The sequence below is a fragment of the Epithele typhae genome (genome assembly GCF_022376455.1).
Source record: "Epithele typhae strain CBS 203.58 chromosome Unknown BXZ73scaffold_12, whole genome shotgun sequence".
NCBI classification, from domain to species: domain Eukaryota; kingdom Fungi; phylum Basidiomycota; class Agaricomycetes; order Polyporales; family Epitheliaceae; genus Epithele; species Epithele typhae.
This window is the reverse complement of record NW_025954203.1, coordinates 318,637-337,936: the sequence shown is the minus strand read 5'-3', so window position 1 is coordinate 337,936 and position 19,300 is coordinate 318,637. Positions and strand designations below refer to the sequence as shown.

Sequence of the window (19,300 nt, the reverse complement as noted above, 5' to 3'; positions counted from 1 at the left end):
ATGGGGGGAAGCTGGGTGGGTGGACGGGGGCAAGGACGGGCATTTGGGAGCCCGCGCGCGGGGGCGGAGGTCGGTGATGTCAATGCACGCGAGGAGGTGAGGGAGCGCGCGCGTCCGGAGGTGGCCTATCTTGCCCCCCTTGTGGCCGACCCTGGATCTCGCCGCGGGAGGGAAAGCCACCAGCTCCGGTGCTGACATGGGCATATGACGAGAGCACACACGGCGCAAATGCGTCCCGCTCTAGTCGCCAGATTTCCCTCGCGCGCACGACCACTTCGCCGGGCCAGGGAATACAGCCCACAGCTGCAGCAGAGAAAACCGCCGTGACACAGGACACTCTGTCGGGAACAGATTGGTCCACCATGGTGCGAAACGAGGGAAAGACTGGCGTGATAGATACATGTACGCGGACGAGGCGCTCATCGGGGTACTCAAGCAAACGCAGGCGGTACGGGCCCGCGACATGCGTCTTCTAGGTCCGCTCCAGCCGCGGCTAGGAATCGCCATCGGAGTCCGAGCTTTAGGCGCGTCATCTTCCTGCCAAGAAAGGACCTCGACGAACGAGATCGAAAAGCCCAGAGAGCACGCGCAACTCGGCACGCTCCGCCTCGAGTGTCTGCTCGTCCGTCGGCCGCGTCCACAGCTTAAGCTGACGTGACGCGACGCCCGTATGTCCATGAGCGGGGCGGCGACACGGCCAGCGGAGTTCCGCGAGCAAATACAATACCACGATGAACGCGAGTACCACCACTGTGGGGGGTCGATTACGGACGGTATATGCGCTTTGGCAGCATGAAGCCTACGACGCCCACAGCGCCTGTCAGCACGCTCCCAACACCTGCCAGAGCGCATGGACACTCACCGTCGAAGCTCGTCTTCGCATCAAAGTCGTCACCCTCTACGATATCCCTCGCCCGCTCCCCGTCCTCCCTCCACAGCTCCACCAACGCCCGCTCGTTCCCGGCGGCCCCCAGCGCGTTCTCAGCCCACCACCACCGCTCCCACCGCTGCACCTCCTCCTTCTCCATCCGCCGCAGCTCCGCCAGCGCCGCCGCCTCGCCCTCATCCTGCTCGCCCACCTCCTTCGCCGTGCGCGGCAGCACCGCGGGACACGCCCCCCGCACCTGCAGGATGCGCACCGTCGGAATCGCGTCCACGAGCGCGCGCGGCGCGCCCAGCAGCCGCCTGATGCGCCTGAGCTCCGCTGCGTGGCTCACGGGGAACCCCGCGTCGGTGTAGTGCGCGCACTCCTGGACCGCGAGATGCACGAGAGGCAGGCCGGCGAGCGCGGTGCGCAGCACGCCCTGTGTGCACGCGAGGGGGTGTGGTCAGCGACGCGCGCGACGTGAGAGCGCGGAAGGCACACGTACCGGGACTATGGGCTCCTGGCCATCCGGGGGCGCGTGCCCGCGGATCGTGAGGTCGAGGGAGCGCAGCCGGAGCGCCGGCGCGCCGGCGATCGCCCGCCACGTTCGTTCGGGAAAGACTTGGGGGGCCGTCGACGCGGGCGCGGGCGCGGTGGAGGGGACGACGTCGAGGACGAGCGCGACGGGCTTCGTCGCCGCGAGCAGCTGCGGGAGCCCGAGCGTCTCCACCACGTCCGACTCGGCGTCGAACGTGCGCGCATCCGCGCTCCAGCTTTCGATGCGGACGCGTACGACGCCCGCAGAGCCCGAGGCCACGCGGCGCGCGACGGGCCAGTGTGCAAGGAGCGGTGCGCCACCGGGGACGGAGAGCGAGAGCGAGCGGATCGCGGGCCACCGCGGGCCGGTGTATGGATCGAGTTCGGAGGCGAGAGTGGGAAGGTCGAGCTGGCCGCCGTCGCAGCGCAGGGAGGAGAGGCGCGGGCAGAGCGGGCAGAGCGGGAGTGCGACGGCGCTGTGACCTTCGAGAGAAAGACTGACCAGGTTCTGAAGGGGTACAAGTCCGGGCGGTGCGATGGGATCGACTGCCCGGCCGAGGAGCAAGTCCAGGGGCCCGACATTGAGGTCGCGCAGACGAGGAAAGCGGGCGAGGGCCGTGACAAAAGTGGAGAACGTGAGGTGGCCGAGACTGTCGCCGGGGTCTGAGAATACGAGGACAAGAGTCTCGATGATGGTGTCGGAAGGGAAATGGGACAAGCGGGAGAAAAGTGTCGGATCCAGCGAGAGGTGCAGCGAGGTGAGCTGAGGCATGGCCGTAATCGTGGCGAGCAAGCGAGGATCACCCTCGAACCCGTCTGGGTCGGAAGTCACGACGCCTAAGCTGCGCAACCTCGCTGCGGAGTGCTGAATTAAAGGAAGAATATGCGCGGTGAAGTCGATAGTGTCGTCGTGGGGATACTCCACGAAAAGACGGCGGATGTTCGAGGCGCGGACCGTGTTCAAGACTTGGTCTCGTTGTAGGAGGAATTCAGCTTGCGCTTTCCCTCTTCGTCCGACTTCTATTGATACATCTGCAAAGCGAACGGAGAATGCGAGTCGGTACATATGCGAAGATGTCATGGCCATGTTGAACGGGTCGATGTACGGGAGTATGAGATGCATGATGTCGTCGTTCAATTGAGGTGTTGCGTTCATATTGGAGAGGCCCAGCTGATGAGAAAAGAGGGTCTGTTGAGCATATTTAGTAGCTGATGTGGATGGCCTGAGGCCTTATACCTACCCAGTCGATGTCTTCAGTAAGTGGCCGTCGAATGCAGAGGGTGGCGCGTGCAAAACTTTCCATGCCATGGGCGCCTGCTGCCCTTATCTTATCTTACTCCAGTGCAACCATCGTCAAATGCCAGTGTTGCTTTGCAAGACAGAAACAAGAAAATGAGATGCGAGGGACTGATACTATACTCACAGATGATATCTTCATGTCGACTTGTGATAGATACATGGAGCGGCATAGTTCCATTGCGAAGTAGTAGCAATCATCATGGCCTCAAGAGTTGCGCATAGCTACATGTAGGTATTGACTCGCCGTTCCTCTGCTTGGAGGTGCCGGCCGCGTCCACCAAGTTTTACAGTACGTACCTATCATGGGGCGAGTCCGCCCCTACGGTCGATGCGTAAATGGAGAACAAAAGTTTTGACTCACTTATGAACGTGAGCAGTGGGAGCGCGGAGCGACCACCGCTGTGGGGGATCGTCAAGCTACGGGTGGTAGACGCGCTTGGGTAGCATGAAGCCTACGCTCGTCAGCACGCTCCCAACACCCCTCCGAACGCCTGGACACTCACCGTTGAAGCTCGTCTTGACATCAAAGTCGTCACCCTCTACGATCTCCCTCGCCCGCTCCCCGTCCTCCCTCCAGAGCTCCACCAACGTCCGCTCGGCCCCGGCAGCCCCGAGCACGTCCTCGGCCCACCACCACCGCTCCCTCCGCTGCACCTCCTCCTGGATCCGCCGCAGCTCCGCCAGCGCCGCCGCCTCGCCCTCATCCTGCTCCCGAACCTCCGCCGTGCGCGGCAGCACCGCCGGACACGCCCCGCGCACCTGCAGGACGCGCACCGTCGGCAGCGCTTCCACGAGCGCGCGCGGCGTGCGCAGCAGCCGTTGGATGCGCGCGAGCTCTGCCGCGTGGCTCACGGGGAACCCCGCGATGTTGGAGTGCGGGCGCTCTTCGATCGCGAGGTGCACGAGGGGTAGGCCGGCGAGCGCGGTGCACAGCACGTCCTGCGCGCGCGCGCGCGAGTGGGCGTGGTCAGCGATGCACGCCAGGTGAAAGCGTAGAAGGCACGCGTACCGGGACCAGGGGCTCGTGACCATCCGGGGGAGCGTGCCCGCCGATGGTGAGGTCGAGGGAGCGCAGCCGGCGCGGCGCGGCGGCGATCGCCTGCCACGTTCGTTCGGACCGGAGTGTGGGGGTGTGCGCGCCCGCGGTGCAAGGGGCGACGTCGAGGACGAGCGCGACGGGCTTCATCGCCGCGAGCAAGTACGGGAGCCCGGTCGACTCCGCCGCGTCCGGCACGGCGTCCAGCGTGCGCGCATCGGCGGGCCAGCGTTCGATGGCCACCCGCGCGACGCCCGCAGAGCCCGAGGCCACACGGTGAGCGACGGACCAGTGCGAAAGCAGCGGCGCGCCACGAGGCAGGGACAGCGAGAGGGAGCGGATCGGGGGCCATCGGGGGCCGGTGTATGGACCGAGGTCCGAGGGGAGAGCGGAGAGGTCGAGCTGGCCTCTCTGGCAGCGCAGGGAGGAGAGGCGCGGGCACAGCGGGCACAGCGGGAGTGCGACGGTACTGTAGACACCGAGGGAAAGACTAGCCAGGCTTGGAAGGGGTGCAAGTCCGGGAGGTGCGATGGGATTGACTGGGCCGTGGAGGATAAAGTCCAGAAACCCGACGTTGAGGTCGCGCAGACGAGGGAAGCGGGCGAGGGTTGTAACAAAAGCGGAGAACGTGACGCGGCCGATACCGTCTGTTGGGCTTGAGAATACGAGGACAAGAGTCTCGATGACGGTGTCGGCAGGGAAATTGGATAAGTGGGAGAAAAGTGTCGGATCCAGCGAGAGGTCCAGCGAGGTGAGCTTCGGCATGGTCGTGATCGCGGCGAGCAAGCGGGGATCGCGCTCAAATCCGTCTGTGTAGGAAGGTACGACGCGCAAGTTGCGCAACTTCGCTGCGGAGTGTTGAAGAACAGGCAGAATATGCGCGGTGAAGTCAATAGTGTCGTCGTGGGGAGACTCCACGAAAAGACGGCGGATGTTCGAGGCGCGGACCGTGTTCAAGACTGGGTCTCGTTGGAGGAGGAAGTCAGCTTGCGCTTTCCCTCTTCGTCCGACTTCTATGGATACGTCTGCAAAGCGAACAGAGAATGCGAGTTGGTACATATGCGAAGATGTCATGGCCAGGTTGGATGGGTCGATGTACGGGAGTGTGAGATACATGATGTCGTCGTTCAATCGAGGGGTTGCGTTCATATTGGAGAGGTCCAGCTGTTGAGAACAGAGGATCTGTTAACCAGCTTTCAAATTCGAATTACTTGAGACCTCAAGGACTCATACTTACCGAGTCGATGTCTTCGGTCAGTGGCCGTCAAATGCAGAGAGAGTGAATTGGGGCGGCCACCACGTGGGACGTGAGGACGCCCTGCTGTCCTTATCTTATCTTGCTCCGGCCCAGCAGGCGCCTCGGTATCTGCAGTCAACGATAACTTCCATCGTCAAATGCCCGCGTTGCTTTGCAAGACCCACGCACGAAGACGTGGTGTGTCCCGTCTTGCCACACCTCGAAAAACCGCCCGAGCATACATTGCTTAGCAATGACCTCAGAGGTGCGCATCCATTGCCGTTCCTCAATGTCTACCTCCAGCTTTCATTGACCATCAGATGGGAAAGTTCTGGGAGTGTAGCTATATACTCCAATCTTGGATAGATGTGTGCCAGCTTCATTGTGGTCCGAAAGTGACGACCTGACGACACACGTTTGAGTGACTGACCCCTCCCCATCCTCCGGCTTTCCTGCAGCTTCTTGGCTCCGGGCCCTGCGTATGAAAAGCATCTGCAAAGCTGGGACGACGATCCCGTACGAACGCGATCCGCTCCTGCTCACCCCCCTTTCCGCCAAGCCTCGCCTCACCACGTTACTACATCTCACCGTGATCGACTCACGTCTCCACCTTCAACGCCCCCCGTCGTTAATGTTCGAGGGACCACTAACACTCGCCGACCACTGCCACGTCACATCCCCCGACTTTGTCGTCACCCTCGCCCACCTCCCCGCCTGTGCAGTGACCTCACGCTCACATAAGTACCCCGGGCCGACGTGCGTACTGTGTGCTGGCGGCGTCCTGGCACAACCCACACCCCCGGTCTTCCTGCCCTCTTCAGTCTCCTCCGGTTTTCCCTCGAGGCCTGCAGTGTTGCCGCGATCCTGCTCGGGATCGTCTGCCGGGTGCCCGCGCTTCACTTCCCTGCACTGCGCGGGCGTCCTAATCGACAGTGACGTCGCGCTCGAGTATACGCCGACGGCACACGGCAGTTGAATCAGCGTGCGCTGACTAGTGCCGTTTGTTCGATTCTCCCCGCACAGGAGCTCATCCGCGAACTAAAGGGTCGCGCAGCCGATTTTCTCGGAGCCTATGACTCGAGCTGGCTTCCAATCGACGTGTTATTAACTGTACTGTAGGTCGTTTACTACTGTATCTTTCATCAACATGGATGACACACTGCTCGACTAGTAACTGATCGCATTTTCACCCTCGGCACACAACTGCAACCTCGATAGCAGTTCCCAGTGGTCGCCGTACGTAGTGGATTTATCCCGTCCCACTGGCGTCAAACCACAATAAAAAGGAACCGCCTTCAATCTGCGGCAATGTTAGATTACATCACACAGTGTAGATGACGGGCCCAACGATTACACTCCAGATATTCGCACTACCCAGCCTTCATCACCTGCAATAGACCCGTCCGGGATGCATGAAGTCTACAGAGGGAGTACGGCGGATGAGCACCCGTCGGTCTCTCTGAGTGCTGAGTAATCTTCGACTCACTTTTCAGGCTCGTCTGCAGGTCGAAGCTGAGACTCCGCACGAGCTCCCTCGCCGCCTCCCCGTCTTCCCTCCAGATCTCCACCATCTCCCTGTCGCCCTCACTCTCCTTCTCCATCTCGTCCTCGATCCACCACCAGTGATCACTGCGGTCGGACAGAGAGGCTTCGAGCTCCCGGAGCTCCGCCACCGCGTCGGGTGCGCCGTCGTCCTCTCGCGCGAACACGGAATCCAGCAGGGGATCCCACTCCCAGCCTCTCAGGTGGAACACCTTCAGCGTCGGAAGCGCCGCGGCGAGCGCGCGCGGCGCGTCGCGCTGCTTCCTCCGGAACGCGAGCCTGTTCTCGACCACGCCCCTGCGCTCGTCGACGAAATGCGGCCGCTCCTCGACCGAGAGGTGGACGAGCGGGAGCCCCGCGAGCGCCGTGCACAGTACGCCCTGCACGAGTCTGGGATCAACAACCGGCAGGGGAAGAACGAGAAGAGACGCGACGTACCGGGATGATGTCCTCGTCCCTGCGAGTGTGAACGGTTATGTCTACAGACCGCAGCCGGTGCGGCCCGCCGGCGATTTTCCGCCACGTCCGTTCGGGCTCCATCCCGGACCCGGGCCCGGGCGCGTTGCGGGACGGGACGACCTCGAGCGTGAGCGCGACGGGCCACGTAGCTGAGAGCAGCGCCGCGAGCCCGCGGGACTCCGCGGTGTCCACCGCGTCGAGGGTGGTCGCGGACGCCTTCCAGTTCTTGAGGTGCACGTGTGCGACGCCACGCGTGGGGCTTGAGGCGGCGCGGGAGGCGACCGCCCAGTGGGAGAGCAGCGGGGCGCCGGTGGGGAGGGACAGAGTGAGCGTGCGGAGGGGAGGCCAGCGTGGACCGTTGTACGGGCAGGAGTCCTGGAGGAGCGCGTGAATGGGGAGCTGGACGCTGGCGCAGGATAGGGAGGAGAGGCGCGGACACAGTGGGACGAGTGGAAGTGCGACGGTGGAGTGGGATCCAAGATCAAGGTCGAGGAGGCTTTGGAAGAAGGGGAGCCCGGGGGGCGCGATGTGATGGACGTGCCAGCCGAGGAGAGTGTCGAGGCATTGTACATGAAAATCGTGCAGATGTGTGAAACGGGCGAGGATGAGCACGAAATCAGAGAACGTGATGGTATGGCCTGTGGTGACGAGGGGTTCTGTGAAATTGAGGTAGAGGGACTTGAGGGGGGCGTCCGGAGGAAAGGCGGAAAAATGCGGGAAGAGGGTTGGGTCGAGATTGAGATGCAATGTGGCGAGCATAGGCATTGTAGCGATTACATTGAGCAAAAGCGGCTCGCGCTCGAAGTGCACCGTCGCTCCGTCTCTGTAAGATGTGTAGAAACCGACTGTGCGTAGTGTCGGGGCGGCATGGTAGAGAACCGGAAGAACATCCTTCATCGCAGTAAAAGCTTCGTCAAAGTATTCGGAGTCGTCCAGTAGTATTCCTATTACTTCGAGATGGCGGATGTAACTAGCGCGAATGGTGTCCAAGATGGAGTCCCGTTGGAAGAGGTAGGCGCATTTTGACTTTCCTCTGTGGCCAGAACCAATGACTGTATGGGAAAAGTGCTGTGGAACAACCAGTCGATACATATGTGAAGACGCCACTGCCATGCGTCCTATGCTCCGAACGTCGAGGTAAGAGGCGATAAGATACATCACGTCCTCACTCAGCGGCATGATGAAGCGTGGCAAAGGGTCTGTTCGTATAGACCGTGTCAACGTTGCGCTGAAATATCAAAGGGAGTCTTCCTTACACGTCTGGAAACTCCGTGGACGCGCGGTTCGTGATGGTGCGGTCGTTGAAAAACACACGTGAAACTGCAACGCCCCTGAAGCGCGTGATCTGGTGCTTTGTCAGCTTGCGCGCTTTTGACAGCGAGCTCAAGTAGATCTGTATGCTCAGCTTACGCCACACAACAACGGGTACTTTCCATCTGTGCAGGTCCGCCACGGTACAAAACGAGGGAAAGGATGGAGTGGAGAGATACACATGGACAAGGGGCTCATCGGGGTGCTCGGAGTCGAGCAAACGCATGCAGTGCGGGCTCGCTACATGCGGGGAATCTATAAAGAAGGGAGCGGTGGTGTTAGTAAGCCGCGTACGTCGCTTGCAGCGTTAAGCGTCGGTTATGAAACTAACCGAGCTTTTGCCATGTGGCTGCCATGTGCGCCGGTAGGCCGAGCCTGCGAGGCCACCCGCATCTGGCCGAGCCTGCGAGGCCAGTCCCGTAATTGGCCGAGCCTGCGAGGTGTCGCCCCCGTTCCAAGTCCAAACGTCCCCAGTCCGCGCGCCGGCGCTTATTTCGTGCACGTCCCGCCCTGCCTCACCCTCATTCCCGTTTCCTTAGATTTCTGGCACGACACTGTATATGTACAATGAGCATACATTGTTAAAATTTCGTACATTTTGCTGTGCTCATGCTCCCAAAACAAATGAGTTTGCGCGATGGGCGTCTATCGGAACACGATATTGTGGACAGCACTTTTCACGCCTCACGCATCCAGGGTCCGATAGGCGCCTCCCGTCCTATCTCACCTACTATGTGGAGGGGCAAGCATCTATCAGGTGAGCCTATCCCCCATTTGAAATCCCTGATAAGCACACTCATAGTGTCCTTGCAGCCTCCACTAAGCACACCACCCACTCCACATATCAAGTGCTTATCTCCCCTCCCCTTATCTCGCTTGAAGTGAGTTACCTTTGCTTCTATTCCGCATTGATGGCTGATCTACAGTTCCTTTCAGCTCATACTATCGCAATTTAGCGCTTGCTAGCACAGCCACATAACAACACCCTCTACACCCCATCAAAGTGAGTTTAAAAGCTCTGATAGTGGTGTGAATGGCACTCTAATGGTGGCTTTCAGCTCATACTATTGCGCGCCTTAGCGCTTCATAGCACAGCCACATAACAAAGCCCTCTACACCCCATCAAAGTGAGTTTAAAAGCTCTGATAGTGATGTGAATGGCACTCTAATGGTGGGTTTCAGATCTGCGTTAGCGCTTCATAGCACAGCCACATAACAACACGCTCTACACCCCATCAAAGTGAGTTGATGGACCCATAAAACCATCTAATAAGGCCTAATATTGCCACTTTCAAGCTTCCCCACACCCTCCAGAGGTGTTGAGCTCTATCAGCCTATTCAAACCTGTGCATACCCTCCTCAATTATACTACGGTATAAGTGTGTGCTCAGTAGTGATAAGGTTGTAGTGCACTGCTGATTGATTGATAACAGCCCCAACTCCATTACCACAACACATCCTATCACAAAAGACAATGTATGAAAACAACCCGTATGTAACTATGCAAATGATTGTGTGACTCTCTGATTGACTTCTGCCTTAGGACAACACCTGAACGTGATCGAGAGGAGGAGAGGGAGAGGGAAAGAGAGGGTCGTCAAATGACTTCCCCATCAGTGCGACGACAACGGAGGCAGGAATCTTATGAGATTCCTCAGCAGCCTGATTTTGGGCAGCCAAACCAGAACTTTCAACCACTAGATGTTCCTGAGAGATCCAATCTTGGTCCCGCTTTCAATGCTGGCAATGAGGGACTTGCAGGGTCATACGGTGCATATGGACATTTTGGTGGACAATATCTTGGTGGAAGTAATATTCAGCCGTTGAACATGTTTAGTGGGCAGCACAGTGGGCCGCAGATGAACCAGCCTTCTGGCTCTCGATTCCCTGGCAGTTTGAATTGGAATCCTAATTCAAATGCACAGCAGGGGAACTATACAAGTGGACTTGAGGCTAATCTTGCACAACAAAGACAAAATTGTCGTGCTAATAGTAGAGGAAATCGTGGACCTACAGTTGCTGAGGCTGTTGCTGCACGACGGCAACAGGAGGCTGAACAGCGTGATATCAGGCAGTTTGAGCGACAATCTCATCGAAGGCAAGTGGCAGATCAACAGCTGCATATGGGATTTCAAGTTCAAACTCAGCAGCAGCATGAGGCTCATGAACGTGAACAAAGAGAGAATCTTAGACGCACTGCTCAGCAAAGTGGTACACACCGTGTGCTTAACAATGCATCTGTTCGTAGCCGACAGGAACGTAATGCACAAAGGAATGCTGCACAGCAGACCATAAATCAGCAGCAACGTGCATTACCTCCTGGCCGTCGTACATATGTTGAGCCGACTGCTCGCCATTATTTAGGGCCAATGAACATTGTATGCTCAAAATGCATGGCACTGCACTTTATTGATGAACGTTTGACTAAGTCATCACTACGTGATCCTCGATTCAGCACTTGCTGTCTCAATGGGCAAATTATACTCCCTTTACCTGTACTTCCCCCTGAACCACTCAAAAGTCTAATGAACGGTTCTGATCCACGCTCGGGTGAATTCCTTCGAAATATTCGCTCATATAATGCTGCATTTGCATTCACATCCGTCTCAGTCAGTCTTGATACTGCAGTGTTAGAAACTCCAGGTCCTTATTCCTTCCGGATGAGTGGAGAGCTCCATCATAAAATGGGCTCACTGCTTCCCTCTGAAAACAATGCCCAACGCTATGCTCAGCTGTATATTTTTGATCCTGATTTTGATGCTGCTGCAGTTCGTCATCAAAATAATCAGAACAGATTGAATTATTCAGTGCTGCGGGATATTGGAGGAATGCTGGACCTGTGCAATCCTTTGGTGCCATTATACAAACGTGCATATACTATACTTCACGAGAAGCCCCCAGAGCAACAGGTTGATGTGCGCGCTCGCATTGTGTTGCAAGCAACTACAGATCTGCGTAGGTATAATCTGCCTACTGCAGATGAAATTGCAGCAATTATCCCTGGATCTGGAGCTGGCGAAGTTGTCGATAAACATCGAGAAATCATTCTGCGCTTGAAAGACAGTCCTTTAGAGCGAGTGTCTAATTGCCATGCAATGTACACATCCTTGCATTATGTGCTATTGTTTCCTACAGCACCATCTGGATGGCACACTCGCATTCCAATACGTCTTGAGCCAGGACAAAAAGCACGTGCAGAAATAATCAGCCAAAGGTGCTATTATGCCTACGTTCTGTACCCTAGATATATCAATGGTACTGAAGTTGATTATCTATTTCGTGGTGGCCGCTTATTCCAGCAATATATGGTAGATGCATGGGCCTCAGTTGAAGCCAGTGCACTGAATTGGTATCGCCACCATCAAAAAGAGATCCGTGCTGACCTTTATCGCAGTGTGCGTGATGCAATGGTGGAAGCTGATAATCATGCTAATACTGTTGATATGGGCCAACAAGGGCATCCTGTTATTCTTCCCTCTACCCATCTTGGAAGTCCCCGTCATATGCATCAGCTTTTTATGGATTCAATGGCCATTTGTAGACGGTTCCGAAAGCCTGATATATTTCTTACTATGACGGCAAATCCACGATGGCCAGAGGTTGAAGCAGCTTTGCTGGAATTAGCTGGCGGTGATAGGACACGTATGCAATCACCTGCAGATCGTCCAGACATTGTAGCAAGAGTTTTTCACTTGAAAAAACAGGCATTACTCAAGAAGATCAAAGACGGCTTTTTTGGAAGTGCAGTTGCACATGTTTACACAATCGAGTTCCAAAAAAGAGGTTTACCACATATGCATCTCTTGATCTTTCTTCAAAACCAAGACAAGATCAGAGATGCAAGTATGGTGGATTCTATTGTATCAGCACAGATTCCAGATCCTCAAACTCATCCTATGCTATATCATACCATTACTACATGCATGCTTCACAGTTGTGGGGACAGGTGCAAGGCAGACAATGGATCATGCTCTAAACGGTTTCCTCGCGACTTCTGTGAGGAGACGGTGTTTGGAGAGAACGGCTATCCAGTGTATGCCCGGCCAAACAATGGTCGTACCTATACTTCACCTACAGGCGAAGTGTTCACTAATCAGCATGTTGTACCGTACAATCCTGAGCTCTCTGCAGAGTTTGACTGTCACATCAATGTGGAAATATGTACTTCAATTCAATCCATCAAGTACATTCATAAGTACGTGTACAAAGGCCCAGACCGTGCCACAGTAGAGGTTAGCAATGAAAAGGATGAGATTAAACGGTTTCTAGATGCTCGATATATTGGTCCACCAGAAGCAATGTGGCATTTGCAGGAATGGCCAATGCATGCAGAACTGCCTCATGTGTACAGACTTCCTGTACATATTGAGGATGAGCACATGTTATATTTCAACCCTGAAGTGGACACTGCTGGACAAGTTTTGAACCGTGCAAATGTGGAGCGAACTATGCTTACAGAGTGGTTTGCAACCAATCAGAATGACCCTACAGCTCATACTTATCTCTATCAAGATTTTCCTGAGACATATGTGTGGAACAAAAACACACATAGATGGACGAAAAGGAAAGAAGGGTTTGCTATTGGGCGGCTGCACTCAGTGCACCCATCTGCTGGAGATCGGTTCTATCTTCGCTTACTCCTAACAGTTGTACGAGGTGCAACAAGCTATTTAGATTTGAAAACTGTGAACAGTCAATCTTTTGAATCATTTCAGGCTGCTTGCCTAGCACGTGGTCTTCTTGAAGCAGATGGTGAATGGGAAGATTGCTTAGAGGAAGCCTCACACATGCGAACTGGAGCTGCTATGCGCCAGCTATTTGCTGTTATTCTGGCTGAGAATCATCCATCTGATCCCTTATCTCTTTGGGAGAGGTTTAAGGCACACCTTTGTGATGATTTGGGTCACAGGCTTACTACTCTAGGTTTCTCAGAGCCTTCACCAGAGCAAGTCTTCAATTATGGACTGTTTTTGCTCAAAGAATTACTGATTCAGCGTGGAAAAAGATATGACCTGTTCAAGCTACCAGAGCCTGTTCCAGATGCTCGGTTTGGCATTCAGAATAATAGCTTAGTAGCAGAGGAGTTGAACTATGATCACAATGTTTTACAGGAACGTGTTACCGCAAACTATGAGCGCTTCAATGCCGCACAAACAACAGTGTTCAATACTGTAATGAGCTCTGTGACAAATAATCAGGGAAAGATCATATTTGTTCACAGTGCTGGCGGCTGTGGTAAAACATTTCTGTGTAACACCATTGCAGCAGCAGTGCGTGCCTTAAATACAGTTGTACTAACTGTGGCCTCCTCAGGTATTGCAGCTTTACTTTTGGAGGGAGGACGCACAGCACACTCACGTTTTGGCATTCCCATTCCTTGCTTTGATGACTCTGTCTGCAATAGATTGTTTCAGGATGGCTATCAAGAGATGCTTTGTCATACCAAGCTCATTATTTGGGACGAAGTTCCTATGCAGCATCGATTTGCTGTGGAAGCTGTGAGCCGGTCCCTTCAACGCGCACTCAATGATCAGCGCCCATTTGGAGGAATTACTGTTCTGTTTGGAGGCGACTTTCGTCAAACTCTGCCTGTTGTTCCACGAGGGGGAAGACCTCAGATTGTGGGAGCTGCACTATGCCGATCATATTTATGGGAGCACATTCAAGTGATGCATTTGTCTCAAAACATGCGCTTAGAGCAGTCGCCTGAGAGCACTCAATTTGCACAATGGCTGCTACAAGTTGGACAAGGGGCCAATGGTGCTGCTGATAGTGTTGTAACACTTGCTGAGTCCATGCGTTTGTCTCAGCAAACAGTTGAATGCCTCATTTCTTCCACATATCCTGATGTCAATGTTCCTGACAAGCCTGATCAATACTTTTTGGACCGTACCATACTGTCAGCAAAGAATGATGCAGTAGATGACCTGAACCACATCATTCTAGGACAGTTCCCAGGTGAACAATGCATTCTACACTCTGCAGATAGTGTAGAGAGCGATGAGAGTGCACAATATACAACTGAGTTCTTACAGTCTATAAATGTCCCAGGACTCCCTCTCGCTCATCTTGCATTGAAACCAGGCTGTCCGCTAATGCTCCTCAGAAATATTGATCCACGAAATGGGCTTTGCAATGGCACACGATTGGTGTTAATAGTGATTCAGCCACGAGTTCTCTTATGTAGAATCCTCGGTGGTGAGCATGCTGGAAGGGAAGTATGTCTTCCAAGGCTTACTCTTGAGCCTAACACAGAAGATCTCCCTTTGAAGCTACGCCGCCGCCAATTCCCTGTGCGATTGGCATTTGCGATGACAATTAACAAAGCCCAGGGGCAATCGGTGACACACGTTGGCTTAGATTTGCGTACTGGAGTGTTCACCCATGGACAACTCTATGTCGCTCTTTCTCGCTGCACTTCGCCTTCGCGAATAAAAGTGTTGCTTGAAGATGGCAATGACAACATGACAACGACCAATATTGTCTATCGAGAGGTTATTCCACCAGAGTAACAATGCTACTGTGTTGTGCTGTACTGTCTTTCTGTTGCTATGCAAATTATGTATCATAATCACTATGTCTACAACTCTGTTTCGGTTTCACTTCTTTTCTCTATGTATCACTGATACTTTATTATATTTTATTTGCCTGACTTTAGGGCAGGCTCAAATAGACTTCAATCTCACTGAACACTTTTGATTAACTTATAGTAGTGAATATACAACCAAACACTCAATCTGATCGGAGTGTCTCAAGGGCCGAAGGCCCACACACATCGTGGCAACGCCACGGGTACGTACTAGTTGCCAAGCTTAGGGCGCGTAGTCGCCCTTCCGAGGAAGAGCCTCAACAACGAGCACCAAGGGCTGAACGAGGTCGAAGGCTCCCGAGAGCACGCGCAACTCGTCTCGCTCTGAAGCGGGCGAAGCGCATTGGGGCTGACGTCGCGCGACACGTGTATGTCCATGAGTGGGGCGGCTACGGCGGCCAGCGCGGGACGTGGAGGAGTTGTGCAAACGGATACAAAACCGTGAGTGCTAGGAGAGCGGCGTTGCTAGAATTGTTTACGGATGGTAGACGCGCTTGGGCAGCATGAAGCCTATGACACCACAACGTCTATTAGCACGCTCCCAAGACCCTTCCGAGCGCCTGGAAACTCACCGTCGAAGCTGGTCTTCGCATCAAAGTCGTCACCCTCTACGATCTCCCTTGCCCGCTCCCCGTCCTCCCTCCAGAGCTCCACCAACGCCCGCTCGCCCCCGGCCTACAGTAGTGATTCGCCAGGTGCATCCGTTGTGACAGCCTATCAGCAGGTGCGGATGCATCTGGTGCCGGCCGGCCCGGTTGCGCTCGACACCGCCTTCCCCAAGCGCGCTCGCGCACCCCCTGGGACAGCGTCGCACCCCGATGTCCAGACACCGGCGCCTCAGGCGCCGCCACCTGAGCTCGCTGTCTTGGACAGTGAGCTCGCCTCCCTCTTTGTTTCACACCACATCTTGTATATGATTAGTGATAAAATATATTTATTAGTAAACTGCTACATAGGTGTGCTAGTAAGTAACACCATGCCCCTCGGGACAAGGCGGAGGAGGTGGGCGAGTGGGCGACGTGAACGCGGGAGACGCGGAGGCGGGCGACGCGAAGGCAAGCGACGCAGAGGAGAGCGACGTGGAGGGCTCGCGGAGGGACGCGGAGGGCTCGTGGAGGGACGCGGAGGGCCGGGACGAGGCGGAGTAGGTGGTGGGCGACGCGGGCGGGGGTGTGCGGTGCGAAGGGGGAGGAGGCGCAGAGCACCGAGGGCGGGCGACGCGAGCGGAGGAGGCGACGTCGGCGGAGGAGGGCGGCGCGTGCGGAGAAGGTGCGCAGAGGGCGACGCGGAGGGCTCGCGGGAGGAGGCGGAGGCAGAGGAGGGCGGCGCGGGCGGAAGTGGACGAGCCGGAGGAGGCGGGCAACGCGGAGGAGGAGGAGCGTGGAGGAGGAGCGCAGACGCGGACGCGGGGGGCCGGGACTAGGCGAAGGAGGGGGGGCCTAGTGACGCGCATAGATGCGGGTGGCGAGAGGCGGCGCGGACGCGGACGCGGGCGACATAGAGGAGGGTGATAACGCAAAGGTGGGCGACGCGCGTGGAGGAGGAGGGCCGCATGGAGGCGGGCGAGACACGGAGGAGGGCGACATGGAGGTGGGGGAGGCGGAGGAGGGTGTGCGGGCGCAGGCGGGCTGCGCAAAGGTGGGCGGAGAGCAGCGTGGAGGTGGGCGAGGTGGACACGGAGGTCAAGGCTGGCAGGCCGGATGGGCGAAGCCGGAGAGGAGAGGTGAACATTGGGAGTGCAGGAGGGCGGAGCGGGGGACTCACCAAAACAAGGGCCACGGTACATCGCCGCGGCCCCCTAATTCCAATCTCCATGCTGAGGACGTCCGGATGGACGTCCTCCCGCGGTGTGGACGCAGCCGGCAAAGTGGGCGAAGGACGGCATGGAGGTCGAGGTTGAGGTCGAGGGAGGAGGAGGAGGGGAGCCGAACGGTGTCACCAGGTGACACCGGAGTCCAATAGCAGACGAAGGACGACTGTATAGTCGCTATCGTCTGCCTGGACGGTGGAGGCGGAGCAGGAGGAGGAAGAGGAGGCGGGGAGGAGAGCAAGGACGGCGGGAGGGACGCGTGGCGTGCATCACAGCCACGCGTCGATGCGCGCCACGCGTCCTTGCCGCCCACCGAGGCGGGTCTCCACGGGCGCGCATCACGGATCGCCAGATCCGTCCAGATGCATCCGTAGCTGCCGATAGGCTATCGCAACGGATGCACCAGGGAAATCACCTGTGCTCCCCCGGCTGCCCCGAGCCCGTCCTCGGCCCACCACCACCGCTGCCTCCGCTGCACCTCCTCCTCCTTGATCCGTCGCAGCTCCGCCAGCGCCCCGTCGCTTCGCCCTCGTCCTCCTCGCCCACCTGCGGATTCTTCATCCGGAGCGGCAGCAACGCCCAACACGCCCCGCGCACCAGCACCACGCGCACCGTCGGGAGCGCGTCCACGAGCGCGCGCGGCGCGCCCAGCAGCCGGCGGATGCGCGATACCTCCGTCGCAATGGTCAGGGAGCGCTTTGCGCCGATGAAGCGCGTGCGCTCTTCGATCGCGAGGTGCACGAGGGGCAGGCCGGCGAGCGCGGTGCACAGCACGCCCTGCGTGCGCGCGGGGTGGGTGTGGTCAACGACGCGCGCGAGGTGAGAGCGCGGAAGGCACACGTACCGGGACTATGGGCCCGTGATCATCTGGGGGCGTGTGCCCGACAATGGTAAGGTCGAGGGAGCGCAGCCGGAGTGGTGCGGCAGCGATCGCCTGCCACGTTCGTTCGGGACGGAGTGTGGGGGTCGTCGGCGCGGGCGCGGGCGCGGTAGGAAGGGAGACGTCGAGGACGAGCGCGATGGGCTTCATCTCCGCGAGCAGCTCGGGGAGCCCGGAGTACACCCCGCCCGGCACGGCGTCGAGCGTGCGCGCATCGGCGCTCCAGCTTTCGATGTGCACCCGCGCGACGCCCGCAGAGCCCGAGGCCACGCGGCGCGCGACCGGCAAATGTGAAAGCAGCGGTGCGCCTTGAGGGAGGGACAGCGAGAGGGAGCGGATCGGGGGCCACCGCGGGCCGGTGTATGGATCGTCGTCCGAGGGGACAGCGAGGAGGTCGAGCTGGCCACTTTCGCAGCGCAGGGAGGAGAGGCGCGGGCACAGCGGGCACAGCGGGAGTGCGACGGTGCTGCGGACACAGAGGGAAAGACTGACCAGGTTCGGGAGGGGTGGAAGTCCGGGCGGTGCGATGGTATCGACTGGACTGAGGAGCAACTTGTCCACTCCCCAGACCTTGAGGTCGCGCAGACGGGGGAAGCGGGCGAGGGTTGTGACAAAAGCTGAGAACGTGACGCGGCCGAGACCGTCTCTTGGGCTTGAGAATGCGAGAAAAAGAGTCTCGATGACGGTGTCGACAGGGAAATTGGACAAGTGGGAGAAAAGCGTCAGATCCAGGGAGAGGTCCAGCGAGGTGAGCTGAGGCATGGTCGTAATCGTGGCGAGCAAGCCAGGATCGCGCTCGAACCCCGGGTCTGTGTAGGAAGTTCCGACCCTCAAGTAGCGCAACTTCACTGCGGAGTGTTGAAGCACAGGCAAAATATGCGTGGTGAAGTGGATCATCGTCTCGTCGTGGCTACCGAACACGAGAAGGCGGCGGATGTTCGAGGCGCGGACCGTGTTCAAGAGTGGGTCTCGTTGGAGGAGGAATTCAGCTTGTGATTTCCCTCTTGAGTCGACTTCTATGGAAACCTCCGTAAAGCAGTAAGAGAATGCGAGTCGGTACATGTGTGAAGAGGTCATGGCCAGGTTGGACGGGTTGATGTACGGGAGTATTAGGTGCAGGATGTCGTCGTCCAATCGAGGAGTTGCGTTCATATTGGAAAGGTCTAGCTGTTGAGAGCAGAGGGTCTGTCAATGACTAATGCGAATGACTTGAGACCTCATACTTACTGAGTCGACGTCTTCGGTCAGTGGCCGTCTAAGGTAGAGAGTAGCGTGGGTAGAATTGGGCCGCGCGGCGACGTGAGGATGCCCTGCTCTCCTTAAGTATCTTATCTTGCTCCGGCCAAGCAGGCGCCTTGACAGTGGCGGGCCATCGCTCGGTCGAATCCCGCGCATTCGCCGCCAGTGCTCCACACGCGCCTGAAAATGCCCCCTCTCGTCCCTCTCAATGACGATGTCCTGCGATATGTCTGAGTCCATCTCCTCGAGCCCTCCGATGCACGCCGGGCCTCTTGCGCAAGCAGAACGACATAGTATGGAATGGGTCGACCCCCTTCTCTCTCTGAGCTCGACTTAGGCTTCTATTCGTGGCCATTCCTTCTTCGACCACGCTTCACCTACCTTAACAAGCTTTGCCTACCACAAATGAGCCTGCTCACGTCCACTGAAGAAGAAGAAAGCCCGCAAACGCTGGATCACGCTCTCCGATTTGAGCCCCTTTCTTAAGCCGTCTTC

At 57.1% G+C, this 19,300-nt stretch overlaps 2 protein-coding genes across 2 annotated transcripts; both read right to left on the bottom strand.

Moving 5' to 3' along the window:
• Positions 1–764: 764 nt before the first annotated feature.
• On the bottom strand, positions 765–8,155 carry BXZ73DRAFT_76037 (uncharacterized protein; the record flags this gene model as incomplete). The annotated part of the gene is made up of 13 exons (XM_048022339.1): positions 765–838; positions 863–1,304; positions 1,371–2,591; positions 2,827–2,846; positions 3,206–3,641; positions 3,712–4,902; positions 5,165–5,268; positions 5,406–5,450; positions 5,713–5,897; positions 6,177–6,275; positions 6,330–6,363; positions 6,462–6,897; positions 6,956–8,155. 13 exons carry the CDS (start codon positions 8,153–8,155, stop codon positions 765–767), a joined length of 5,487 nt encoding a protein of 1,828 aa, XP_047879826.1.
• Positions 8,156–15,837: 7,682 nt separating this feature from the next.
• Positions 15,838–19,045, bottom strand: BXZ73DRAFT_76036 (uncharacterized protein; the record flags this gene model as incomplete). The annotated part of the gene is made up of 5 exons (XM_048022338.1): positions 15,838–16,315; positions 16,641–16,852; positions 17,233–17,463; positions 17,531–18,733; positions 18,794–19,045. The coding sequence occupies 5 exons, from the start codon at positions 19,043–19,045 to the stop codon at positions 15,838–15,840; spliced, it is 2,376 nt and encodes a 791-aa protein (XP_047879825.1).
• Between the last annotated feature and the right edge of the window lie 255 nt (positions 19,046–19,300).